Source organism: Mesoplodon densirostris, chromosome 16, assembly GCF_025265405.1.
Source record: "Mesoplodon densirostris isolate mMesDen1 chromosome 16, mMesDen1 primary haplotype, whole genome shotgun sequence".
Lineage (NCBI taxonomy): Eukaryota > Metazoa > Chordata > Mammalia > Artiodactyla > Ziphiidae > Mesoplodon > Mesoplodon densirostris.
This window is the reverse complement of record NC_082676.1, coordinates 45189915-45215752: the sequence shown is the minus strand read 5'-3', so window position 1 is coordinate 45215752 and position 25838 is coordinate 45189915. Positions and strand designations below refer to the sequence as shown.

Below are 25838 nucleotides of genomic sequence, written 5' to 3'. Positions count from 1 at the left end.
TACTGAGGGGCAGTGGGGGAGGGACACGGAGGGCACTGAGTGGGGACTCTGGGCCAGCCCTGCCCCACTCAGCTCATTAAGACCCCACCCCATTTTCCCTGAAGGAACATTCCTAAGGCTCAAGGACTAGTGTCCCTGAGGAGGAGACCTAAACCCTCCCCCACAAAGCTGCCACATCTAACGTCCCCGCTGCTTCTGTGTGTGGGTGAACAGAAGTGGAGGCGGGGGCACATGGAGAGCCCAGTGCCCCTGCCCACCCCGTGCCTGTATCTAATATATAAATATAGAGGTGTGTCTATGGATGGCCCTGGCTCTGTCTGTGTTCGCCGATGCCCTGACCATAACCCTTGCTGCTTTGAGGACTGAGTCTCCAGCCCCGCTGCTTCCCACCTGTGGCTTTACCTGGAGCGGTGGCCTTTGGCTCCCCCGCTGGCCAGGGTTGAGGCTGGGAGGGTAAGGGGTTCCAGACTCCTAGACGGAGTGGGGTCAATCTCCCCCTTAGTCACTGTTCCGTCCCCGCTCTAATGGCTTCCTGTCTTAACTGGCTGGGGGTGATTCTGGAGTGACTCGGGAACACACTATACACCCCCGGCTTCTCTGGAAATGGCAAGGGGTGGCATGTTATATACCCTGGGCGCACATACCAGTGGGAAGGGGGAGTGTTGTAGCAGAGCTGGTGGGGGGCGGGGGGGGGACTTGATTCCCCAGTGTGGCCACGGAGAGAGGGATTCTGGGGTGTGTGAAGGGCCTGGGGGTACGCGGGCCAGAGCTGCCTGGCCTCTACTCCTGCCTCTACTCCAACCCCAGCTGAACCCTGCAGTCTGGCCTCAGGCCAGAAGCAGGCTCAGCAGGTCCCAAGGGGTGTGGTGGCAGCCGGTGGTGGAGCCAGCCTACATCAGCCGGGCAGTCAGCGAGGCACCACAGTCCATCGGGAATGGCTCAGCTTGCGGCAGCCAGAGCCTGAAGAAGCAGCGCGGCCATGAGCCCTCTGCTGTACTACGCCCTGCCCGCCCTGAGCAGCTATGTCATGCTCTCCATCTTCTTCCTGCGCCGACCTCGCCTGCTGCATACGCCATGGGTTTCAGCCTTCTGTCCCCGCCTGGGGGCCCACCGGGGAGGTGAGCTGGGCTGGGGTAGACGGGGTGGGGGCTCCTGAGGATGGATAGCAAGGCAGGTGCCAGCGTGGACAGCAGAGAGGGGTAGGTCCAAAGGGCAGGATGTTTTTTCTTGATTGTTTGCTTTTGCGGTACGTGGGCCTCTCACTGCTGTGGCCTCTCCCGTTGCGGAGCACAGGCTCCGGACGCGCAGGCTCAGCGGCCATGGCTCACAGGCCCAGCCGCTCCGCGGCATGTGGGATCTTCCCGGACCGGGGCACGAATCCGTGTCCCCTGCATCGGCAAAGGGCAGGATATTAAAGGAGGGCAGAGTTCGAGGTGGGCGGAGAGCCGGGTGGCAGGGCAGGATGTGGAACAGGGAAGAAGAGGCTGCTCAACCTGGCCTGCCTGGGGCTGATGAGGCAGGGGGCGGGGGCCAGGCCGCAGGAACCCACCCTAGATGCCCCACACAGGATCTGGAGAGCGCCTGGAGAACACCATGGAGGCCATGGAAAAGTGAGTCCACCTGCCTGGCCAAGCTGCCGGGTAAGATTGTGCCAGCTGTACGAGGCATGACGCTAAGGGGTGCTGTTCACTTCCTGCTCTGGGTGACTGGAGCCCCTTGGAGTCATGCAGTGCACAGCCTGCACATCCGGCCAGAACTGCCCCATGTTCCCCTAAACATCCCCACCGCCCTGCTGTCTGGCGCATCCCCCATCCCTTGGCCACTCACTGACCTTCGCTCCCATAGCGCCATGGCCCAGAGAGCCGACCTCCTGGAGCTTGACTGCCAGCTGACTCGGGATGGCGTGGTGGTGGTGTCACACGACAAGAACCTGTCCCGCCAGTCAGGCGTGAATAGGGATGTGGGCAGCCTGGACTTTGAGGTGGGCCTTGCCCCAGCACCCCAGCCGTGCCCAGAGAACCACCGTGCCTCCACGTGTGACTCCTGGTGACATGCTCCCTGCTCTCCCTATAGGAGCTGCCCCTCTACAAGGAAGAGCTGGAGGTTTACTTCTCGCCGGGTGAGCGTGTGGGCTGTCAGCACCGGGCTGAGCCAGCTAGAGTGGGGTCATGGCCTCAACCTCCTGCCCTCTTTTCCCCTTTGGGACCCACGCCCTCCCCCCGGGCTTGCACCCCCCCCCCCAGCAATCCTTTTCTGATCCTTCTTCCCACAACCCCTCAGGCCACTTTGCACGCGGGTCAGACAGGCACATGGTGCGTCTGGAGGACATGTTCCGGAGGTTCCCGCGGACGCCCATGAGCGTGGAAGTCAAAGAGCAAAATGAAGAGCTCATTTGCAAGGTGGTGCTGCGGGCAGGCATGGGCAAGGGCCCAGGGCTGGATGGAGGCCTGACTCTCCATCACCTCCTCCTCCTCCCAGATAGCGGGCCTGGTGAGGCACTATGAACGCGATGAAATCACCATCTGGGCCTCGGGGAAGAGCTCAGTCATGAAGAAGTGCAAGGCCGCTGTGAGTCCCTTATCCCTCCCTGCGCCCACTGCCCCTCCCAAACGGGCTTAGGCCAGAGGGGTCTGGGGGTTCTGCAGGAGCCCTGAGCAGAGTCTCCAGGGGTGGGATTTGGAGAGTGGGGGAGGTAGGGAAGGTGTGTGAGCAAAGGCATGCCAGAGGGACAGGGAGCGGGCTCTGGGCCTGGAACGCTGGGCCAAGATGTGGCTTTGATCCTGCAGGTAGTGGGGTTTCCTGAATGTTGAAAACTGTGCAGCCCAAGGGTCCTCTCTGCTTCTGCAGGAGCAGACTGATCCCCTTTCTCACTTCCCCTTGGCTTCCAGAACCCCAATATGCCCACCGCTTTCACAAAAAGCCGAGGATTCTGGGTGCTGCTGCTCTATTACCTGGGGCTGCTGCCCTTCATCTCGATCCCTGAGAGGTTCCTCATCTCTTTCCTGCCCACCATCATCAACAGGTACCTACAGGGTCCCCGTCTCCCTTCCTCATTCTCCCCCAGGCTTCTGTCCTCAAAAACACCCTCCTCCACCCTCCACCGGAAACTAACACAACATTGTTAATCAATTATGTTGCAATATAAAATTAAGAGTTTAAAAAAAAACACCCCCCACTTCAGACCTCATTGTGCAGGGTCCCGTGTGGAGCAGGAGATCCAGTGTCCCCAGCTCCCTGGCTACCCTCAAGGATAATCTCCCATCCGGGGTCCTTTGAAGACAGTGGTCTCACCAAGCATTCATGAATACTGAGGGGGACATGAACCCCCTGAAATCCTATGCAAATGTGCGTTGATCTGGATGGAGTTTTAGGACAAGGGTTCATTTGTTCATCTAGTCATCCAACAAAGAGTTATTGAATGCCTACTCTGTTTCAGGTGCACTTACACTAGTAAATAAGACCAATGTAGGTGGGGAGAGGCCCTTCATGAGCTTACAGTCTGGGTGGGAAGACAAATATTTATTAATTACAGCATCATTCTGATTCTCAAACAGAAAGGCAAGCATTTTCCTGCTTGGGGACAAGGATTAACAAAGTAACAGCTGGGCAAAGTATCAGGAATTTGGATACTTCACCAGCTCTCAGGCCGGGACCCTCCCTCTGCCTTCTGAGACCTCCTCTGTGGCGGCCCCAGTGCTTTCTGCTCCCCTCTGTCGTCCTGAGGGAAGCTCCCAGCCACCCCCATCATCCCTTGCCACAAAGAGATCATTATACTACAAACTTGGTGTACCTAACTTTTTATCCAGGATTTGCAAGGTGTTTTCACATCCTTTAGTTTATTTGAGCCTTACCTTGCAGCACCCTCAGGAGATAACAGGAATCATGACCCCCATAGAGAATCTGTGGCTCAGAGAGGTTCTGTAATTTGCCCAAGGTCACACAACAGAGCCTGCCCTGGGACACCGTGAAAGCCTCTAAAGTCACCCCGGGACTTCCCTGGAGGTCCAGTGGTTAGGACTCCACTCTTCCACTGCAGGGGGCACGGGTTCAATCCCTGGTCGGGGAACTAAGATGCCGCATGCCTCACAGCGCAGCCAAACAAAACAAAACAAAACAAAAAACGACAATAACAACAACAACAAAAAATTCATCATTAAAAAAATAATAATAAAGTCACTCTGGAGTGGAACAATTAGGGACAAGTAGCCGACCGATTAAAATGCTGTCTGGTCTCAGGAAGTTGGTCAGGCCTAACCAGGAGGACCTCCAGCTGCGTATACAGTTTGGGAATCAAGCTGGGTCCTGGCCCTGGCCCCACCATGGATTTGTTATGTGACCTCGGGCAAGTCACTTTAGTTCTCCAAGACTCAGTTTCTTCTTCTGTAAAACGGTGAGGGGAGGGGCACACGCTCAAAGCATGGAGTCAAGGCTACCGGAGTAGGAAGTCACTGAGCAATGGGTGACTTGTTCCTCTGGGCAGCTGCAAAGGTTCTTCTAGAGGGAGTGGGGTTATATGGGTTGGGGGGCGGTCACTACCGCCCCCACCCCACCCCTGTGACAGAGAGAGACCCAAGGGGCTGACCACAACACCACCTCTCCACAGGACCTACTTCCCATTTTCCTGCTCTGGGCTGAATCAGCTGGTGGCTGTGGTTTCCAAATGGTGAGGTGGGCGAGAAGGCTGGGTGGAGGGATCCCACAGAGACCCGCCCTTCTCCTTAGTCCCCTCTCATCACAGCCTTTGCTACCCCGCCCCCCACCAGGCTCATCATGAGGAAAAGTCTGATCCAACACCTGGAGCAGCGAGGGGTGCAGGTGAGCAAGTGGGTCGTTCACAGTGTGGGCCCAGCACGGCATTCCAGTCACAGCTCTTTTATTAACTGGCTGGGTCACTTGGGCAGATCACCTTCTGTGTCTCAGTTTCTTCATTTGTAAAATGGGGATAATGATATATTTAACTCTTCTGGATATGTAGCCGATACTTAGTAAGGGCTTGATAAAGGCTAGCCGTTACGATAATGATGATGTATTGAACTGTCCTGATCCCTGATGAGTGGGGCTGGGAAGAGACCAGAGAAGGGGAAAACCAGCCCAGGCCACCCCCCTCCTCCAACCTGCCCAGCATCAGCTCTGACCAGGTCATTTAATTAGCAAACCTTTGTTGGGAACTGACTGTGTTGAGAACACAGTTCCAGGCACTGTGGTCCTGGGGAAGGAGCAGGGAGCTTACCATCAGGGGCAGAGGAAGAGGAAAAGCAGGCATCGCAGGGGCAGGCAGTGGACAGAAAGGAAGCAGAGTGCTGTGGTCTGTGGGGTCAGAGAAGACCTAGAAGCAGCGAGGAGCCGGCTGGCAGGGAGGGGAAAGGGAGAGCATCTCAGCAGGAGGCTCAGCATGTGGGGAGGTCATGAGAAGCAAGAGGCCAGCAGAGGAACTGAGAGGGGTCCCACCAGGCTGCAGTCTGGAGGAAGTGGCACCAGGGGAGCTGGAGAAGGCAGGAGAGGCTGTGGCAGGCAGCCTGTGAACCTCAGTAAGGAACCTGGGCTTCAGCCCAAAGGAGAGGGCCTTAAGCAGGGGAGAGACCTGATTCAATTAAGCCTTGTCGAGTGAGGGTCACTCTGGCCACCACGTGGAGAAGGGATTGTGGGGGCCAGTGTGGAAGCAGAGTCTCACTAGGCGCCTGATGCTGCCACCGACAGGACTGAGGCTTCGGTGGCAGCAGCGGGGATGGACGGAAGGGTGAAGTCACAGACAGGCCGGACTCGCCACTGAGTGGATGTTGGGGTGAGCAAGGCATGGGGATGACATAGCTCTTTCAGGTCAGGCCTCCTGCTCCACGGTCTTCACCATAATACTGGGAGGTTAGACCATCACTCTCATTTGTGAAATTAAGAAACTGAGAGGTCCATCCAGTGACTTAGCCCAGGGTACAAATACCAGCTCCACCTACTTCAGTGCCCACAGGAGAGGACTCAGAAGGCAGGGAAGATGTAGAGCAGCAGGATATGGGCAGGCTGGGAGGCAGGCTGGGAAACATTCCACTACCGGCTGTCCCAGGGGGAAAGAAACCCCTTGATTTGAACATTAGGTAATTTCCCTGCTGTATATATACTCCCACCTTGGCCAATTTCAGGCTACCAACATGAATTCACAGAACAGAGTTGGGAAGAGATGTGTGGTGTGGTAGCACACCATTATATATTATTTCCATCTTATACATTCGATAGATGTAGACAACCTCCAGAACATGGGTAACAGTAAAATGTGGTAAAACAGTTAGGAAGTGATGAGTTTTGAGTATTTATTACCTTTGTTTTTAATATAATTTATTGAATTGTATGTTTATATAATGTAATACTTAATAATGGCTGTATTTAATAACCAGTTTGCAAAATTCCTGAAAATGTGACAGTCAGCTCCAGCATAGCACTGCTGGGAGGTCTCCACAGAGGAGGAGAGCTCCCAGCATCTGGATACAAGGGGAAGCGCTAGGTAAAGTTGCTGGGAAACTACAAGCCCCTCCCTCCCCACTAGGTGGTATTTTGGTGCCTTAATGAAGAGTCAGATTTTGAAGTGGCCTTCCGCCTGGGGGCCACTGGCATCATAACTGATTACCCGACAGCCCTGAGGCGCTACCTGGACAACCATGGACCACCTGCCCTGGCCTCCTAACCCAGAGGTGCTCACCCTCTCCTCTATTTCTCTTCTCCAATAAATGTATTCTTTTCAGTCACGTCTTTGTGCTTGGGGAGTGGGGGAAGGTGTGAGGGGTTATATCCTAGAAGACTACAAAGATGGCAGCTTGTGGCAGAAGAGGCCAGCTGAGGGCCAGAGTCTGAGGCCCTAACCACCCTGACCCACTGGTTCTACCACATTCCAGACCCAGAGTAATGCCACACCCTGTGCCAACCTGGCCTCCACTCTCCTCAGGAATGTCCCTTGCAAGGCCCCCTGCCCCTTCAGAGGCACAGACAATGGTTCCATTCTCCTGAGGACATTAAGAGCCCCAAGCACACAGCAAGAGACTTGCTTTGCCCCTGTGAGCCACATCACCTGGCTTCAGAGGATGGGCATGGCTGGCCCATCTGCTACCTCAGCCATTCCAACCTTCCATTACCAGGTGTCCCACTCCAGAAGCTTCTCGAATTCCTCAACCCTCATTAGCCCTACTACCTTATTCATTTAATGAATCACATATTTCACAAAGAAGTTATTAACTATAGGCCAGGCTGGGTACTGGGGCCAGTGCAGGGAACAAGACAAGCCTAGCATGGCAGGCACATGTTTAAATGGACATTGTCATTTTCAACCCAGTTCAGAGGTGAGAGGGAAAGCAAACCTAACCCAGCCTGGATGGGCAGGACATCAGAGGAGAGTGCCGGGAGGAGGTGATGCACAACAGTAGGAATCGGCTTGTTCTGAGGCGCTGGCTCCCAGGGTCCTAACACAGATGGATACCTTTAGCTCTTCCCATCCAAAAACCTGGCCCTGGTGCTGTGGCAAGAACCATGGAATCGGGCCAAAGTGAGAATCTCAGCTTCACCTCTTATCAGCTGAATAAGCTTTGGAGAGCTGCTAGACCTCTGTGGACCTCAGTTTCCCGGTAAAATGGGAACAATAGCAGAAGCTGTCTCCTAGGATTGCTGCGGGGATTAAGGGAGTAGGGCACGGGCGGTGGATAAACGCAGATAATTTTGACTATTATTTCCCGGGGCGTGCGGCCAGACACCATCTCCTTCCTAACCCTACGTCAGGTCAGGTACCTCAGATCCTCGTCCCTTCGAGGACCGCGGGAGGAAAAGGGGGCTACCAGGCCCCGGCCGTGGGGCCGGCCGGCTGGGTTTCGGGCCGCAACCGCACTTCCGGGCCGGCCTGAGCCAGGAGCAGGGGGGAAGGGCAGCCCAGGCCTGCGCTGGCCGCTGTGTGACGCGCCCCCTCATTTGCATACTGCACGCCGATTGGCCACAGCGGCCGCCGGGACCAGAGGCTCTCCCCCTCCCCCTCCCGCCGCAGCGGCGGCAGCAGCTGGTCTCGGTGTAAACAAGTCGCGGAGGCTGCGAACCCGGGCCGGGGTGGGGGGGACGGCGCCCACCAGGAGCGCCCCCCACTCGCAGGCCAGGCCACCCCGGCGGACTGGACCCCCGCGCGCCCAGGCGAGGTGAGGCCCGCAAAGTCAGGGTTGCGCGTCACCCCGCGCCCCCGCGGCGAGCACTGCCCCCTTCCCCCCCGGCGCCGGCCCCTCGTCCCCGCGCCCCAGGTGAGCCCTAGGGTCTCAGGTAAGGCTCCGCGATGCAGGTAAGATCCCCTCGGCATAGACAAGGCCTCAGCGCCCCCAGGTAAGAGCCCGTCCCCTCCTAGGTGACCCCCCACCTTCACTGAGGCCTCCTGCCTTCTCCAGGAGGGTGAGGCATCCTCTCCCCAGGTGAACTCCCTGTGCCTCAAGTGAAGTCGTCCCCACCTCCGGCAGTTCAGCTGAGGTCCTAAGGACCATACAATTCCTAACCCCCTCCATGTTCCCCCTAAACGGAGAACTGACAGCTCATCCACTCTAGAGCCCCTTCCTCCAGCTTCAGTTGCCAGGTCAGCGGGGGGTGAGGCTGAAAGCAGGTGGGTGACTCATCTTGGGCTCCTCCTAGCCTCAGTTTCCCCATTGATGCAACTTGAGGACTCCTCAGTGAGTCAAAACTCAGATAGCTCTGGCCCCTGGAGAGGCTGCTGGCTCTAGGGAGAGGAGACAGCAGCCAAGTGTGACAGAGAGAGTCCCCGTGGTCCAGGGCATGCCTGCATGTGTGTGGCCCGGGTCCTGACAGCCCACTCCCTCCGCTGCAGGCACTGGGCTCCCTCTGCTCCCCGTGGGCCGCTCCCCGCGTGGGGCCACTGCCCCCGGCCCCCGCCATGGTGCGGATTTCAAAGCCCAAGACATTTCAGGCCTATTTGGATGATTGTCACCGGAGGTATAGCTGTGCCCACTGCCGTGCTCACCTGGCCAACCACGACGACCTCATCTCCAAGGTAACCAGGTCACAGCTGGGGCTGGACTGGGAGGCTAGAGGGGCTGCCTGGCAGCTCCCCACCAAGAACCCTGACATCCCCTCCTTTTTCCCTCCCACCCTTTAGTCCTTCCAGGGTAGTCAGGGGCGTGCCTACCTCTTCAACTCTGTGTGAGTATTCAATCTCCCTTTCTTTCCCTGACCTCTGTTGTGACTTGTGACCCCTGGCATCATACTGAGACTCTCAGAGTCCCCTGGTTTGGGCAGGAAGCTTTGATCGCCTTTCTTTTGGATGCTAAGGACAGACACAGTAGGATGCAAGCTAGAGGCGGGCTTTGTGATGGTGGGGACCCTCCCTGGGACTGCCCCCGTGTCCCCACAGGGTGAACGTGGGCTGCGGGCCAGCCGAGGAGCGGGTGCTGCTGACAGGCCTCCATGCTGTTGCTGACATCCACTGCGAAAACTGCAAGACCACTTTGGGCTGGAAATATGTGAGTCAGTGACCTCTGACCCCAGGCTAGCCTTTGACCTGACCTCATATCACCTCCTCCTCACAGCAGTCATCTGGTAGTCTTTCAGGGTGTATAGGCCCAGTTCACCCAAGTCAAACTATCTTTTCATCCCCTGACCATGTTCTCTTCTCTCACATCCTGCAAGGGCTTTTAGAATTTTTCTCTTAACTCCTCCTTCTCCTCACAGGCACAAACATTCCCATTTTAGAGATGAGGATATATAATGAGAATTACCGTTTATTGAATGCTTATGTGCCAGGCACTGTTATGTGCTTGGCATATTTTATCTCATTCACTCATTACAGCAGTCCTGTAGGTAGTCTGTTATTATCTCCACTTTACAGAAGAAGAAAGGAAGGCCCAGAGATGTTAGGTAACTTCCCCAAGGTCATACAGCTGGTAAGTAACAGAATAGGGACCAGAATCCTCGTTTTGTCTTTTTTTTTAACTCCAAACCCTTGACCCCTCAGCTTCTGTTGCCATTCAGAGGATCAGAGAAGTTGCCCAAGACCCCACAGCAACATGGAGCTTGGGTCCATGAGCCTCCTTTTCCACTGCCCTCATTGCCACTGCTGTTGTTCAGGGTCTGATTTCACCACCCTGAGCATCATTTCCTTATCTGGCAGTGGAGGATAAAGCCACCACCTGGCACCCAAAATTGTTACGGGGATCAGATTAGATGCAGCAAAAGAAGATGCTCTTGGGAAACTGCAAGTGACAGGAATCCTCAGGCATCTCTTGGAGCTGTGGTGCCTCTGTGAGGCACCGCCCCAGGCAGAGACAGAACCCTGACCTGAGTTCACCCCTGGCCCTGCCACAGATTTGCTTTGTGTCCCTGGACAGGTGGTTTGGCCTCTCTGGACCTCTGTAAAATAAAGAAGTAGCCTGATCCAGAGATCAAAAACTCAAGTGCTTGCAGGGCCAAGCAGATGCTGTGGATCTGCAAAAGGGGCAACATAGATCTGGAGAGGGGGTCAGTCTGGCAAACTGGAATGAGCGTGGACTGCCCTGTATTTTACTGTTTGAAAGTTATTTTTATTAAACTCTCTGTTGGCCAAACAAAACACATGTATAGGCCAAAATTGGCCCTCAGGCTACCAGTTTGTAATCCCTAGATCTTTTATTTTTTTATTTATTATTTTTTAAATTGATTAATTAATTTTTGGCTGCATTGGGTCTTCGTTGCTGTGCACGGGCTTTTCTCTAGTTGCGGCGAGGGGGTGCTAATCTTTGTTGCAGTGAGTGGGCTTCTCACTGCGGTGGCTTCACTTGTTGCGGAGCAAGGGCTCTAGGCTCACGGGCTCTAGAGCACAGGCTCAGTAGTTGTGGCACACGGGCTTAGTTGCTCCGCGGCATGTGGGACCTTCCCAGACCAGGGCTCGAACCCGTGTCCCCTGCATTGGCAGGCGGATTCTTAACCACTGCGCCACCAGGGAAGTCCATCCCTGGATCTTTTAGAACCTTCCATATCCTCTCTGTTGGAGCCAACATTAGTACTTAAAAAGTACCTATGATTCAGAGAGTTCTGTCTATCCCCTATTAGTGAGAAACCTGGCCCTGCCATTTACCAGCTTTACGTCTGTGGGCAGGTGGCTTGGTTTCTCTGGTTGACAGTTTCTTCATATGTAAAATGAGGCCAGTCATGTCCACTCCCCAGCCCCTATTCCTTTTGGTAAGGCCCTAGCTCCAGGGATGACAGCCTCTCCCCTCCTTTCAGGAACAGGCCTTCGAGAGCAGCCAGAAGTACAAAGAGGGGAAGTACATCATTGAACTCAACCACATGATCAAAGACAATGGCTGGGACTGACCCCTGCTCCTGATGCATGTGGCTCCAGCCCTGCCTGGCCGCCAGGGGGCGCCACTGGCTTCCCTTCACCCGAACGGAGCTCTGGACCATCAGGGCCTCTGCAGAGGAAGGATCCAGCTCCTGTACATATATTTTATTGCATGCACTGTGACCTTGGGGGGAGATCAGAAGGTGGACAAGGTGGACGACACCCCCTCACCTCCCTGCGATCTGGCTGGCTTGGATCTCATTTTTAACCCCTTCCTGCCCCGCCTGCCCTATAGATATGGCCTGTGTGCTTCTCTCTTGGCCCCAGTGCACCATCTGCCCTGTGAAATTTTCCTCCCACCGGGCACCTCTTACCCCACACGTGTCTGCTCCCCTTGTTCTGTAGCGTTTGTACATAATAAAACCATGGAGTGGAGACAGCCCCAGGCTCACGTGGAATCCGGGAAGGGGGGGACTCAAATGCAGATTCCTGCCTCTATAGACCTGTTCCCTTTTGAGTCCCAGAGACATGGGGTGGTAGGCACGGCGGTCAAATATGGGAGCCTTCGCTCCTGGGGCTCAGCTGCCTTCTCTAGCACCGGGGGCAGATCTCACTGCAGGTGGAGATTCCCACGCCCACTCTAGCTCGCTAGGCCTTGACCTCAGCTGATCTGCATCTTCTCAGCCTAAACGTTTTGACGCCGCCTAGGGGCAGCTCTCCTGAGAGGCAACTGCGCCGCGGGTTTCACCGCCCCTCCTCCTCCCAACTACAACTTCCAGCGGCCCCAGCGGCACCTGCCTGTCTCCTTCGCGCCAAACCTCGGCCCTGAGCCTGCTGGGAAGTGTAGTTCCGAGGGTTCCCCAACGCGGGACCTTCTGGGAAACCCGGGCGTCAGCGGTCAGAGACCGTCGAGCTGTCGGCGTCTCTAAACTTTTGAGACTTGGCCGAGGCTGAAGGTTTTTCAGAATGGGAACTGGGAAGGACTCCAGAGTTCAGGCCTCGTCTGCGGACTCCTTGAGGTCCCCGGTGCCCCGCATTAACAATAAGCTCTGGTCGCGTCCCTCCAGCCCTGCTCCTTCCCTCCAGTCATGCTTCGTCCGTCTCATCCAACAAGTGAAGGAGGGGTGGGTTCACCTGCCAGAAAAGTCTGGGGCGCCAAGGTCTGCCCCAGGACTCCAGGCTCCATCCCAGGGTCCAGGCCCCGCCCCTCAGTAGCTTATCCCTAGCCGGGGCTCCCCCCGTGGGAACGGGGACCAGCTGGCCGGAAGCGCCAAACTGCGTCCCTGTCGAGCCCCGGGGATCAATCAGGCCGAGGAGTTAATTATGTAATGAGGGGGCAGGGGGTCGGGGCTAATGAAGCCTGGGGGGGAGGGGAGGAGGGGAGGGTACCCAGGTATCCGGCCCCCTCTCGGACCCCTTCCAGGCCCCAGGGGTCTCCACCCCAGCCTAACTCCAGGGCCCCAAAGAGGGGAGGGGCTGTGATCCTGGGTCTGGAAGGGGCTGAGCTGTGAGCTATAAAGGGGGCATCTCTCAGCACTGGGGCACTCTAGGCAGCGTGACCTGAGGCCAGACTGGACTACTCCATGTACCATCCACGAGAGTTGTACCCCTCCCTGGGGACCGGCTACCGCCTAGGGGCCCCCCAGCCCGGAGCAGATTCCAGCTTCCCGCCTGCCCTGGCAGAGGGCTACCGCTACCCCGGTGAGCAGTAGGAGCAGCTCCTGGATGGGAACTGGGGTGGAGGCTGTGGCCCTCGGCTGGCTCATTCTCCTCCCATCTCCAGATCTGGACACTCCCAAACTGGATTGCTTCCTCTCCGGGATTGAGGCTGCTCCCCGAACTCTGGCCGCTCCCCCACCTCTACCCCCGCTGCCCCCAACCCTGGGCACTGAGCCGCCCCCTCCAGCCCCAGAGGGCCTTCATCCACTCCCTGGAGTCAGCCTGAGCCTGGAGAACCGGGAGTTGTGGAAAGAGTTCAACTCCGTGGGAACAGAGATGATCATCACCAAAGCTGGGAGGTGAGGGGGCTGGGCCAGGGTCCGAAGACCCAGTGTGTTCCTGGTGGGGGTCTCTTGGGAAAGGCAGAGTCCCCGGTGATGGGGCTAGGTGTGGGGATTCCTAGGGAGGCTAGAGCTCTGCCTGAGTTCAGAGTGTGACTGTGGCCTGGGTCAGGGGTTCTTCTGTGGCTGGACCAGGGGTCATTCTGTGGCAAGTGTCAAGGGTCAGTCTGTGGAGTCTGTGGCTGGTTTAGGGACTAACCTATGGCAAGGGTCCTAGGTCAGTCTGGGCCAGGGGCAGAAGGTCGGGCTGGGTTATAAGTTAGTACGTGGCCTAGATCAGGGGTCAGTCTGTGCCTAGAGTCAGCATTCAGACTATGACTGGGGTCAAGGGCCAGCCACTGACCAGCATCAGGGAAGTCTGGCCAGGATCAGGGGTCACCTTGGAGGCAGGGATATGGTCAGTGTGCGGTCTTTATCTAGGCCAGGAGCTCAGGCACTAGCGTGGTGAGTCCCCTTTTTATTTTCTCTGAAGCAAGTTTGTCCAGCAGCTGTAGATTCTGGTGCTGGAGATCAAGCGAGGAGACCAGGGTGGGGAGCAGAAGCCTCCTGGCAAGATTTCCAGAAGAAGAGTGTGTCACTCCTGCTTCTGCAAATGGAGTTTGAGGGGCCGGGGGTCAGGAGTCCAGACTCTGCTCCTAACCTGCTGTTTGACTCTGGTCAGATCACCTGACCCGTTGGTCCTGTTTCTCGTCTGTAAAATGGGATGAAACAAGCTTATAGCTCTAAGATCCTGCCCTCTGAGTTCTGATTCTGCATCCCTCGATTTCTGTGACAACTGTGTGAGCCAGTAGCTATGCCCCCTTGCGGGTGCTGTGCCCACCGCTGGCCACTGGGTAGCTCCAGGCCTCTCCCGTCCCTTCCCCTGTCCAGGCGCATGTTCCCTGCTTGCCGAGTATCAGTCACTGGCCTGGATCCCGAGGCCCGCTACCTGTTTCTTCTGGATGTGGTTCCGGTGGACGGGGCTCGCTACCGCTGGCAGGGCCGGCGCTGGGAGCCCAGCGGCAAGGCAGAGCCCCGCCTGCCTGACCGCGTTTACATTCATCCTGACTCCCCTGCCACCGGTGCCCACTGGATGCGGCAGCCTGTGTCTTTCCATCGTGTCAAGCTCACCAACAGCACGCTGGACCCCCATGGCCACGTGAGGCCCAGGCTGGGACCCCCGGATAAGGGTTGGGGGTGGGACCAGGGTAGGAGGTCACTCCTGTTTCTTCCCTCCCAGCTGATCTTGCACTCCATGCATAAGTATCAGCCCCGCATACACCTGGTGCGGGCCGCCCAGCTTTGCAGCCAACACTGGGGGGGCGTTGCCTCCTTCCGCTTCCCCGAGACCATGTTCATCTCCGTGACAGCCTACCAGAACCCACGGGTGAGTGACCCTGCTTGAGGGGGTGGCGTGCCCTGCCCAGGCTGTGGGAGTTTTGACTCTGGATGTGCACCCCCAGATCACACAACTGAAGATCGCAGCCAACCCCTTTGCCAAGGGCTTCCGGGAGAATGGCAGAAACTGTAAGAGGTGGGCATCATTCATTCATTCATTCACTCGTTCATTCATCAAATGTTTATTAATCGTCCACTGTGTGCCAGGCACTGTGCTGGATGCCAGGAACACAATGTAAGTAAAAACATGTATTCACTCACTGATTTGACAAATACTTACTTAGCACCAGCTTATGTGCCAGGCACAGTTCTAGGCAGTGAGGATGCAACAGTGAACAAACCAAAGCCCCTGCCCTCATGGAACTGATGATACTCTAGTGGGCAGAGTAGACAAGTAGACAAGAGAAATAAATATTATATAACATGTTAGGGATAAGTTCTAAAGAGAAAAGAAAGCAAGCAAGGAGGATCAGAAGGACTGGAGAGAGGTATTTATTAGATAAGAGGCCTGGAAATGCCTCACTCAGAGGACATTTGAGAAAAGACTTGGAGGAAGTATGGGAGGGAGCCAGGTGGATATCTGGGAACATGCCAGGGCCCTGAGGTGGGAGCATGCCTGCCGTATGGCGGGTGTGGAGTGAGAGAGGTGATGGGTAGCCAGGTTATGGTGGGCTGTAAAGGTTTCATTCGTTAGGACACTGGCTTCTAACTAACCCCTTCAGAGCTGGCCCTTGCCCTCAAGACACTTAGAGTCAGGCAGAAGAGATAGATATTAATTCAAGGATCACCCTAACAAATGTAACAGCATCACTCTTGACAGAGGTTATCAGGGAGGGCGCGTGGTGCTGTGGGAAGTCAGGAGGCCTCCTTGGAGGAAGTTGTGCTTGCACTGAGACAAGGAGTAAAGCAGGTGAAGAGGGGACAGACGGGGATTCCAGAGTTGTGGCTGAAAGGCAGCTAGTGGAGATGGGCAGAGTGAACAAGGTGGCATGAGCTGGGATCAGAGCATGCCCTGGCCTTGTTGCTTGGGAAGGAGTTTCCATGGATTCTAAATGCCATAGGAAACCATTGGAAAGTTCTAAGTGGGGAATAAATCCCAGCTCTGCTATTTCCGAGTCATTTAATTCTCTGGCCTTCCATTTCTTCTTCTGTAAAATGGGTATAATAATGGCACCTACCTGATAGGGTCCCTGGGTGAAATGCCTGGCACCTGGTAAGTGCTCTTATTACCATCATCACCATCACCATTATCATCATCATCGTCATCATCATCATCATCATCACCATCATCACTATTCCCCAGGGAGCGAGACGCCCGTGTGAAGAGGAAACTGCGGGGCCCAGAGCCAGTAGCCACAGCGACCTATGGGAGTGGAGGTGAGTGTAGTCCCAGTGGTGATGGGGCCAGGCCTGAGATGCTGATCCTCCTTGGCCTACACTGTCCCTTCTGTCTCCCCAGATGCACCAGGTGGTCCCTGTGATTCCACACTGGGTGGGGACGTTCGTGAGTCGGATCCAGAGCAGGCCCCAGCGCCCGGGGAAGCTGCCCCGGCCCCAGCTCCTCCCTGTGGTGGCCCCAGTGCTGAGGCCTACCTTCTTCACCCTGCAGCTTTCCATGGGGCCCCTGGTCACCTTCCGACCAGGTGAGTGGGACAAGGGCACAGGGCTGGGCTGTTGCAGGCTGGGGATCCCTCTCTCCTGTTCTGGTAACCTCTCTGCACTTCAGGAACCCCAGCTTCCCTGAGGCTCCAGACTCTGGGCGCCCAGCCCCCTACTCAGCTGCCTTCCTGGAGCTGCAGCCCGGGCCAGCAGGCTCAGGATACCCAGCAGCGGCACCCCCAGCGTCCTTTGCCTCGCACTTCCTCCAAGGGGGCCCCTTCCCTCTGCCCTACCCTGGGCCTGGGGCTTACCTGGATGTGGGCTCCAAACCAATGTACTGAACCTTTGCTAAGCCCCTCTGCCTCCCTCCCCGTCTTCCATCACAAACCTCCAGTTCCCCTCCCCCAGGCCTGTTGCCCCCTCACTTCCACTGGCCCCATCCCCCACGCCAAATGGCTGCCTCAGGCCTCCCCCACCCCACTTCACACTTTGATTTCACTCCCACCCCCCTCTGGCTTCAAAGCTCTGGCTAAGCCGCTGGGAGTCCAGCTGGGGCCAGCTTCCCCTTCCCGGCTCTCACCTCAGTGTGAATGGAGGGAGGCTCTGCCTGGCCAAATGGGACCTGGGACCAGCACTCCCACCTCCCAGCCTCACCCTTGGGCCCGGCAAGTTCTACCCCTTCACCCCAGTGCAAGCCAAGCCGGTCTCTTCTCAGGACTAGAGTATCTTTTGTTAATAAAACTCGGAAGACATCAGTGTTCTGGAAACATTGGGCTAATGGTGTTCGGCCCGGAGTGGGGCTGGGTGAGCACAGGTTCTGTGAGGAGACCCAGGCCCCAGTCTAAACTTGTCATTTCCAGCTGCTTGACCTTGTGCGTGTAAATCAGCACTCTTCCGGCCTGTTTCCTCTTCCGGAAAACGGGGGAATCAGTGTCTTGACACTCAATGTTCTGAGAATTAAATAGGGCTGCCTGAGAACCCGCCCCTCTACCTAGCACTCAGGAAGCCCTCAGGAGCGGTCACTGTCACTGGATGGGGACCAGGAGGCTCTGGGCAAGTTGACTGGCCTGAGCCGCACCTTGCTGGCAGGACTGGGGTTCCAGGGCAGTCAATGTCCTGACGTCTACCAGGCTGCGCTGGCATCACTGCTCGTCCCCAATCAATTCTGACACAAACCCAAAGACCATTTTTCTTCTTTTATTAGATTTTTTTTCTTTTTTTTTTTTCTTCTCAAAATTTTTATCTAAAAACAAACAAAAAAAAAAAGGAAAAAAAAGAAAAACAAAATTATTGGAAACTTCACGGTTCAAGTGGGGAGACGGGAGGAGGAACATGGAGCCAAGGCTCCAAGCCTCTCCAGAAAAGTCCTCACCCGCGAAGTGCCCTCTTTTGGGGGGACAGCATAGCCGGGGACAGCCCCCCAGCCTTCGTCTGAAGAGGGCAGAGTCACAGTGGTCCAGGGGCCAGAGGGGCTGGAGGGGGCAGGGGCCAAAGGGGTCACAGGAAGTAGTCAGCCACGGGCTTTTTGGAGGGGATGCCCCGTGTCTCTTGGGGGGCGGCCTCAAAGATGATGAAATCTTTCTGGAGATGCTCGTCCAGCTCCAAGATGGCTGCCACATTCCCACAGCTGGAAGTCGGAGGGCAGCGTGTTAAAGGAGCGGGTCAGCCTAGATCCCCACCTCGACCTCCCAGCCCAGGCAGCTCACCGGTAGCAGTAGTTGGGTGCCGACCACACAGTGAGTACAGTCTCGTTGAAGTGCCACTTGTAACCTTCCATCACCAGTTGGTGGGCACGGCAGATCATGTCAATGTCGTTGGCTGCATTGAACTGGGCCACCACGTCACTGCCAAATAGGTAGCCAGCCCCACGGGGGCTCACGCCCCAGCCTGTTGTGTCTGAGGCAGATGAGGGTAGGGATGCCGAGAGGGTGTCTTCAGGGCATCAGTGGCTATCTGCGGCCCTTTGCAGGAGAGTGCCCTGCCCCTCCCCCAGTTAGGCCTGTGCAGCAGGAGCACAGGGCCCGAGTGCGTTGAGGGAGCCTGGGGGCAGGACAGCAAATGCTGAAGCAGATAAGCTCCAAAGAAGAAAGAATTTCCTGATAGTTGAGCCACCTCACCATCAGGGTGACCATGTAATTTACTGTCCAAACAGGTACACACAAGAGCGAAAGGAGGTGCTGACAGCAACCACGCCGCGACAGCACCTGTGACCCCGGGCTGGGCCCGGCGGGGAGGTAGTAACAGGGCAGCGAGGGAGTGGAGGCCGCTCTTACAGCACAGGAGCCCTAGACGGGGTGAGGAGGCTTGGCTTTCATCTCGGCCCTGCTCCACACTAGCTGAGGAGGCCCACAAAATGAGGGGTCCTCAGGGGGCTACCACTCTGGGAGTCTGACCTCTGCAGAAGCCCCTTCACATTCAGGGAGCCGATGATTTTGTCCTCAACAAGCCCCTGAGCAATGGCATACATCCTCACCAATCCCCCAGCTCAAAGCACCCAGCTCCCCATGTTCTCCTCCTCATCAAGGGTGCCAGCCAGTTGGCAGTCAAGCATGGACGCCAGTGAGGACCAGCCCCGCTCTGCTCCGTCCCAAACTCACCGGCTCGGGCTGTCCCTTTAAGGCAGCTGCTTTAACCACAGGACCCCCTCAGTCACTCACTAAACTAAGAGTAGAGCTCCTGCCCTCACCTTCAGGGTCGGACCAGAGCAGGTCACACATGGGCCCGTCATGAGGCACCTCTTGCTTTCGGTCAATTGTCCGGATCTGGTCCAGTGTCTGGATGGAGGGGGAAAGGCCCCCGTGCACACAGAAGATCTACAGGGGAGAGCGAGACAGGTGGGAAGGGAGGCTGAGGCTGAGGCCCAGCGCCTCTTCCATCTCTCCCATCCCTGGGAGCTGTGTGGCGGGCCTACCTTGCCATCGATGATGGCCGACAGGCTGAGGTAGTCAAAGATCTCAGTGCAGTAGCGCCACACGGTCACTGAGCCGTACTTGCGCAGACACTCGTCATAAAAGCCGTAGACCTGGGTGATCTGACGGCTTTCGTGGTTGCCCCGGATCAGGGTGATGCGGTCAGGATAGCGAACCTGGAGGTAGGCACCACGCCAGGCCTGGGGTCGAGGCTCTGTCTCGTGCTCCTAGATGTCCTCACATCTGCCAGCCCCGCTCCATCCTCATCACTACTGCCATGGCCCAGATTCATGTCACCTCTGCCTGAACTGGGTTACATCCACCTCGCACACTCCCAGTCCCTCCTCCAGAGGATGCAAAGCTGAATCCTCTCCCACCTCCTGCCCCCCTCACATCAACTACAAACCTAACGGCCCCTCCATCCACCAGGTACAGACCAAGCCCTTAGCTAGACACTTAGAGCACCTTGTCATCTGGTCCCTTACAGCCTCTCTCCCCGCAATGGATAATGCACCCAGCTGAACTCAACTCCTTGTCACTTTCTGAACTGGATGAGCCTCTATTTCCTCCCCTACAATGCCGTCCCTCTGACCTCATCCTCCAGGGGCCCAACCAGATGTCCCCAAGTCAAGGAAAGCTTCTCTGACCACCCAAGCAGAATCTGTCCGTCACCAGCAGCACAGCTCAAGAGTTGGGGGTGGATGCAGCAGGAGATGAGGGCGGAAAGGATGCAGACAGGTCAGGCCTGAGGTGGCCCAGGTCTGGGGTCCAGAAGTCAGGGGGTCCCACCTTAAGTGCCAGCAGCAGGAGGAACGTTTCGACGCTGTAGAAACCACGATCCACAAAGTCCCCCATGAAGAGGTAGTTAGTCTCAGGGACGTCGCCTCCCACCTGGGGAGGGAGGAAGAAGGTTCTGCTTGGTCCTAAACTATCCCCGACTCACTGTGGCGGCCCACTTCCAGTCAAGTTGAGGCCCTTCTTTCACAATGGGCCCACCTGACTAGGGGCCTCTGGCCTCCACTCCACTCACCAAACTCGAAAGTTTCCACTCTCAGTTAAAGGGGTCTCTTCCAGTCACCCCCCAGGTCACCTTTCCCATTGTTTCCCCACACTCACTCTGAACAGCTCCTTGAGGTCATAGAATTGTCCATGGATGTCACCGCATACCTGGAAGTGAGAAAGCAGGTCGGAACTCGGCAGTCCGAAAGCCTCTGCTACCAGGGGCCATCCTTCAAAACACCCCCTGCTTGGGAAGATCCTTCTCTCGGCTAAGCCTCTTGCTTCTCAGGGCCAAAAACCTACTCTCCCACCCCAATCCCCCCATCCCACACTGAGTGCCAGCTATTCTGGGGGCAAGAGCTAGAGCCAATTCTTTCCAGCTAGACCTGCTGCTCCCAGAGGACCTGGCCCCCTCCTCTCCCTACTCCCCACCAGGCACCCAGAATAAAGTCACTAATAACACACAGGAACACATGGAGTCACCACTCACCGAACTGAGTTCTCTGCCCTGGTCAAGAGCATCCCTCCAATGACTCCAAAGACCCTGCCCATAACAGCCAATTCTTCTAGCAAAGCTCCCCTGAAGATGGGGCTCTCAGGGATGAGGGGTAGACCTCGGAGCCCACAAGATTAAGGGGAATGACCACGTGCCTAAAAGACCAAGCCAGGCTGTGGAGGGACAGCGGGTACTCACTGTGACTGGCGAGTCCACCCTCTGCACGTTGCTCTCCTCCACCAAGATCTCTCTGGAGACAAGAGAAGACCAGGGTCACCAAAGCTGAGCCAGCCCAACCCTATTCCTGACCTTTTCTGCGGGGGAGGGGAGGATATGAGGCTGTCCTTGAACCTCTAGGGGGCAGGTCAGAGGTGTGCAATTTCCCCAGGATAGCCTGACCACAGCCCCACTGCTCGAGACCCTTCTGTGTGTGGCTCCCTGCTGCCAACAGGCCAAAGCCCAAGCTCTTGTTCAGCCTTTGCAAGGAGTCTGGGACTTTGCCGGCCTCGACCCTCCATGCTGCTCCCTTTCACACAGCCAGCACTTACTCCCAGAAAACAGATGTCCTCCTCCTCCTCCTCTCCACAGGGCCCTCTGCTCAGAGACTGTGCCCTTGGCCAAGCTCCTACAGCCCCTCTCTCCCCACCACAGGGGCCTCCTCCTGGACTGTCCCAAGTCATAGGGGTGGTGCCCTGGGCAGGCCGGCCGTCGGAGGCACCTTCAAAGTGATACGCTGTTGACGCTTTTCTATTATTTATTTAGAGGAAGTGAGGACTTTGTCCTCCCTTTCTCCTTGCAGTGCAGTCTACTTCTACCTGAGTGAGCTTGACATGAAATTGCTTTGTCCGTTACAGACACCCAATCGTAAGTAGTGCCCTGTTTCTAGATTTTGTCCTGATGATCACAGCAGCCGTGAACACTTCAGTTCATACCACGTGCCAGGACGGTAGTAAGAGCTCTGCATGGATGATGCAGGCAATCAAGCCACCACCCTCGAAGGCAGGCACTGTGATGATTCCTATGGCTCAGATGCAGAAAGCGGCCAGTCACACAGGCAGAAAGTGAACCAAGGCCCTTACCAAGCTAGTCTGATGTGGGAGGCACTTGCTCAGCCCGCTCTCTCTGCCAGTCCCCTCCCACAAGACCAGGAGTTCCCTGGGCTTAGGGTGCTCTGTACGACTAAGGTGGCTCCAGGGAGGTGTGCCCCGGCTTCCAGGGATGGCGGGAGGCGCTGGCGGTGGCCCAGGGGCCAAACCGCAGCCAGGCTCTCCCACCTGTACGGCATCCTGTGCCAAACATCCGCCACATGACTGCTTATAATGACCTTTCCAACTGACTCGGGAGGTTCTTTCCATCCTCATCTGACAAAAAAACCTGAGGCTTTAGAGAAAAAAAGGGGCAGAATCGAGGTCACAAAGCTGGAGAGTGGCTGAATTGGAACCTCGGGGACCCAAGTTCCTGAGACTTTATACCAGCCCCTTCCACAGACTCTGGGTCGTAACCTGCCCCAGTGCCAGCAAGGCCTCAGCACAGCGTGGGAAGCAGGCCCCAGCTCTGTCACCTGCAGCACATCAGCAGCCCTCTCGGGGCTCCCACCTGCTCACCTTCACTTCCACAATGAACACTGCCGACCAAAGCGCCAGACCCTGTCCCTGGATATGAAGAATCTCATGCAGGCTCCGTAAGGATTTCAGACTTGGAGATGTAGAGTGACTTGACCAGGGTCACACTGTTTATAGGTGACAAAGCCATACTTCATACTGAAGACTACCCCCCCGATTCAAAACCCTCGGCCGTTCTAATGTGCTGATGTTTTTCACAAGAGCAAATTCAGCTCCCAGGCCTCTGTAGTTCCAAGGTTTTGAGCCTCCGTACCCTCTGAGCAAGCAAAAGCTCTTGACACGACCAGCCTCAGCCTGGGCCCCTGGTGGTTCCTCAGGAGGCCATGGCCAGGTGCTAGAGTTGGTCCTCCTCCAGACTGGGCCTGGGATAACAATGGCCACCTCAGGCCTGAGCCTAGTACCTCCAAGCTCCATCTTAGGAGCTGGGCAGGACCCTTCCACCCCTCAGTAGTCCCCTGCTGCCTCTCTCAGAGTCTAAATGTCTGTCTGCCTGGCTGTCAGTGAGCGTGGAGTATGGTCAAAGACCTGGATCCAAAACCAGGCTCCCCTCCGATCAGCTGTGAGACCAGGGGCAAGACATTATCTTCTCTGAGGCTCAGTGTCCTCTTTGTGAAATACTCACCCCATGCCCTGCCTATTCCACAGGGCTGCAAAGAGCAATGAAGACTGAATACATGAAGAGCCACAGATGAGCATTTAAAAGCAGGCCCTGCCTGTTCACCAAATTCATGCAGGACCTGTCTGGCTGTTACAGGTTTGTGTGGGGCAAAGCCAAGCAAAGAGCCTGACAGCCACTTTCTCTCTGGGTGGCCTTGGTCAAATCACTAGGCTTCAAGGAGTCACAGCTTCCCGTTCTGTAAAATGGGGCTAATAATTCCAACCTCACAGGATGGCTGTGGGACGGAAATGGATATAAGGTCTTTGCCAGTACAAGGCCAGGCTAACAGTGGGCCTGTTGTTCCATCAATGTGGGGTAATTCTGCTGGCACTTTCCCCACAATTCTCCAGCATGGTGGAAGCCATGGAAAGTTCCTCAGAGGCAGGTAACTGGTCTCACCACTGCCCACACATCTCAGGGCTCCACTCCTATTCTCATCCTGCTAGGAATGCCCTTCCTCACTGGGCCTGCACCCATCAGCTATCCAAATTATTTTCACCTTTCAAGGCCACCTTCTCTTATAATCCTTCTCTAATAACTTCTGTCCATATCAGCATTGCCCTCTTCCTACAAAATAATTTCAGTAACACCCAACGTTTGTCCGGCACTTACATTTTACCAAAGCCTATGCTAAGCACATCCCAAGCACCAACCATCTTATTAAGTACTATTATCCCCACATGAAGAAACGGAGTCTCAGAGACCTCAACATCAGCAACACAGCGAGGAAGTTGGCAGAGCTGATTCCAGCCTACTGCCATCATATTCCAAAACCTGGTTCTTAATCACTACATCACCCTACTTCCCACAGAACTGAGTTGGGCCTCCCTCCAGACCTTGCTTAATTCTACTCTGGCTTATTGGCTACTATTTCCTAGGCTCCCACAATGAATATGAGAGTGATCCAACTCCACTTTCTTGCATTATAGCCCGAAAAGGGGCAGGACATGGAGAACTGGCTTCACGATCCATCCCTTAATTACTGAATATGAGAGTCCTCACCTGTAAGATGGGATCAATTCCATCCACCTTTTAGGGTTGTTATTGGAATTAAAAGAACACTGTAAACCACAGAGTCTTTAGCTTTTCTGCCTTGAACTCCTGTTCTTGCTGACACTCCCTTTTATCATCTTATTCTTCGACGTCTATCCCAAAGTTCCTCCAAGAAACGTTCTCTGTTCCCCCCAGACAGACAGGGTTGTTTCCCTGAGCTTCCTAAGTACTTTCTGTAACTAACTACACTGAAAACACATCATCTAATACTTCAAGTGTCTTCATCCAGGTCTGTCTTCCCCCAACAGGCTGGCTGCTCCTCGAGGAAAGAGGCCCTATTCCGCTCCTCTCCAGGAAAGCTTCCAGGATGAGCCAGGCCCAAAGTTCTCAGCTGGGTTTGCCCCAGGCCGGAACCCCAAGCCTCTCTTCCCCGGAGCCACAGGGCTCACCTAGCCTTAGCGCACAGGGCCTTGACTTCGCTCTCCTTGATGAGCTCGCAGCGCCGCAGCTGCTCGATCTGCCGGTCCAGGTCGCTGATCTCCGCCATGGCCCACCCCCCGGCGCGGGTCAGAGCCGGGGCCCCCGCCCCCTCCGCACCGCACAGGGGTCTCCTGGGAAAGGCGAAGACAAGCCCGCGGATCAGAGTGTCCCTAGGGGGCGCCGGGTCAGGGTCGGGGGCAACTCGATTCTGGAGCTGGCCCGGCCTCCCCACTCCCGCCTCCCCTCACATCGGCTCCCGGGCCCCCAGCGTCCCACAGGCCAGGCAGCATCCCCGCTAACTCCCGTCGAGCCCAGCGGGCCCGCGCTGGGGATGGTGGCCTAGAGGGGTCTCAGACTATTACCGCCGCTGCAACTCCGGCTCCGGCTCCCGGGATCCCTGTCTTCCTCTTTCCCTCCGCTTTGGGCCGCCGCCACCACCGCTTCCACTTCCGGCCCCGCCGCGGAAGCATAGGAAGACTAGTTCCGCCGCGCGCCGGACGTGGCGTCATACGCACACTCCCCCCTCCCACGCCGCGCCCTTACCCCACCCCCTCAAGCCTGGGAATGGAAATGAGCCCAAGGAACCGGATGTCGGCAACAAACGGACGGAAGTGATTGTGGGCTAAGTCGATTGGCGCTGCGAGGGATGTTGGGGACCTCAGTCCAGTCCCCCCATCTCAGTGAGGGAAACTGGAGCTGAGCCGGGATTCCACCCTGTAACTTTAAGTTACACGTTTTTGTTTACCTGTTTTAGCAGGCCTCCCCCATTACAATCCCTGAGGGATGGAACTTTGCCCTGTTTACACTTGCAGCCGCAGTGCTTACTTTGAACAAGGCCTGGAACAGTTGGCATACAGAAATATTCGTTCAATGGTGAAGGAATTCCAGTCCGGATCTCTTTCCAGGGCCCCAGAAAAAATCTCTGCTGTGGAGGACCTCCGAAATTAGTGGAAAAGAGTCCACCTTCCCCACACCAAGTCTACACCTCAGTTAACATGACCTCCCCGATTCCAGAATGGTCCCTTTGAAACCCCTCAGCTGCTTATGGTCTGCATTTTTTTAGAGGAGGAGGAAACTGGCTAAAAAAGGTTAACTTGTTCATGGTTGCATAGCTAAGAACTTTGGGTTTGAATCGAAGTTGAAGTTTTTGTTTGTTTGTTTGGCTGCGTTGGGTCTTTGTTGCTGCCCGCAGGCTTTCTCTAGTTGCGGCAAGCAGGGGCTACTCTTCATTGCAGTGCGCGGACTTCTCATTGCGCTGGCTTCTCTTGTGGAGCACAGCACGCCGGCTTCAGTAGTTGTGGCTCACGGGCTCTAGGGCGCAAGCAGGCTCAGCAGTTGTGGCGCACAGGCTTAGTTGCTCCGTGGCATGT

General features: G+C 56.1%; 4 protein-coding genes across 5 annotated transcripts; 3 read left to right on the top strand and 1 right to left on the bottom strand.

Moving 5' to 3' along the window:
• Window positions 1-772: 772 nt before the first annotated feature.
• On the top strand, window positions 773-6702 carry GDPD3 (glycerophosphodiester phosphodiesterase domain containing 3). The gene is made up of 10 exons (XM_060078258.1): window positions 773-1118; window positions 1568-1610; window positions 1846-1981; window positions 2074-2119; window positions 2281-2399; window positions 2479-2568; window positions 2889-3022; window positions 4604-4663; window positions 4764-4815; window positions 6533-6702. The coding sequence occupies exons 1-10, from the start codon at window positions 980-982 to the stop codon at window positions 6668-6670; spliced, it is 957 nt and encodes a 318-aa protein (XP_059934241.1). The 5' UTR covers window positions 773-979; the 3' UTR covers window positions 6671-6702.
• Window positions 6703-8005: 1303 nt separating this feature from the next.
• YPEL3 (yippee like 3) lies at window positions 8006-11706 on the top strand. The gene is made up of 5 exons (XM_060078015.1): window positions 8006-8156; window positions 8828-9010; window positions 9116-9159; window positions 9371-9479; window positions 11218-11706. The coding sequence occupies exons 2-5, from the start codon at window positions 8894-8896 to the stop codon at window positions 11305-11307; spliced, it is 360 nt and encodes a 119-aa protein (XP_059933998.1). The 5' UTR covers window positions 8006-8156; window positions 8828-8893; the 3' UTR covers window positions 11308-11706.
• Window positions 11707-12858: 1152 nt separating this feature from the next.
• Window positions 12859-16713, top strand: TBX6 (T-box transcription factor 6). Its single transcript, XM_060078265.1, has 8 exons — window positions 12859-12976; window positions 13059-13293; window positions 14206-14473; window positions 14555-14701; window positions 14778-14848; window positions 16016-16089; window positions 16172-16355; window positions 16439-16713. Exons 1-8 carry the CDS (start codon window positions 12859-12861, stop codon window positions 16650-16652), a joined length of 1311 nt encoding a protein of 436 aa, XP_059934248.1. The 3' UTR covers window positions 16653-16713.
• A 781-nt stretch (window positions 16714-17494) lies between these two features.
• PPP4C (protein phosphatase 4 catalytic subunit) lies at window positions 17495-24924 on the bottom strand. 2 transcript variants are annotated; one of them, XM_060078064.1, is made up of 9 exons: window positions 24831-24924; window positions 24438-24599; window positions 20914-20965; window positions 20337-20387; window positions 20010-20111; window positions 19223-19396; window positions 18998-19124; window positions 18018-18207; window positions 17495-17938 (listed from the first exon to the last, which is right to left on the bottom strand). In XM_060078064.1, exons 2-9 carry the CDS (start codon window positions 24533-24535, stop codon window positions 17809-17811), a joined length of 924 nt encoding a protein of 307 aa, XP_059934047.1. In that variant the 5' UTR covers window positions 24536-24599; window positions 24831-24924; the 3' UTR covers window positions 17495-17808. The 2 variants fall into 2 exon arrangements, with proteins under 2 accessions (XP_059934047.1, XP_059934048.1); XM_060078065.1 differs by lacking the exon at window positions 24438-24599.
• Window positions 24925-25838: the final 914 nt, after the last annotated feature.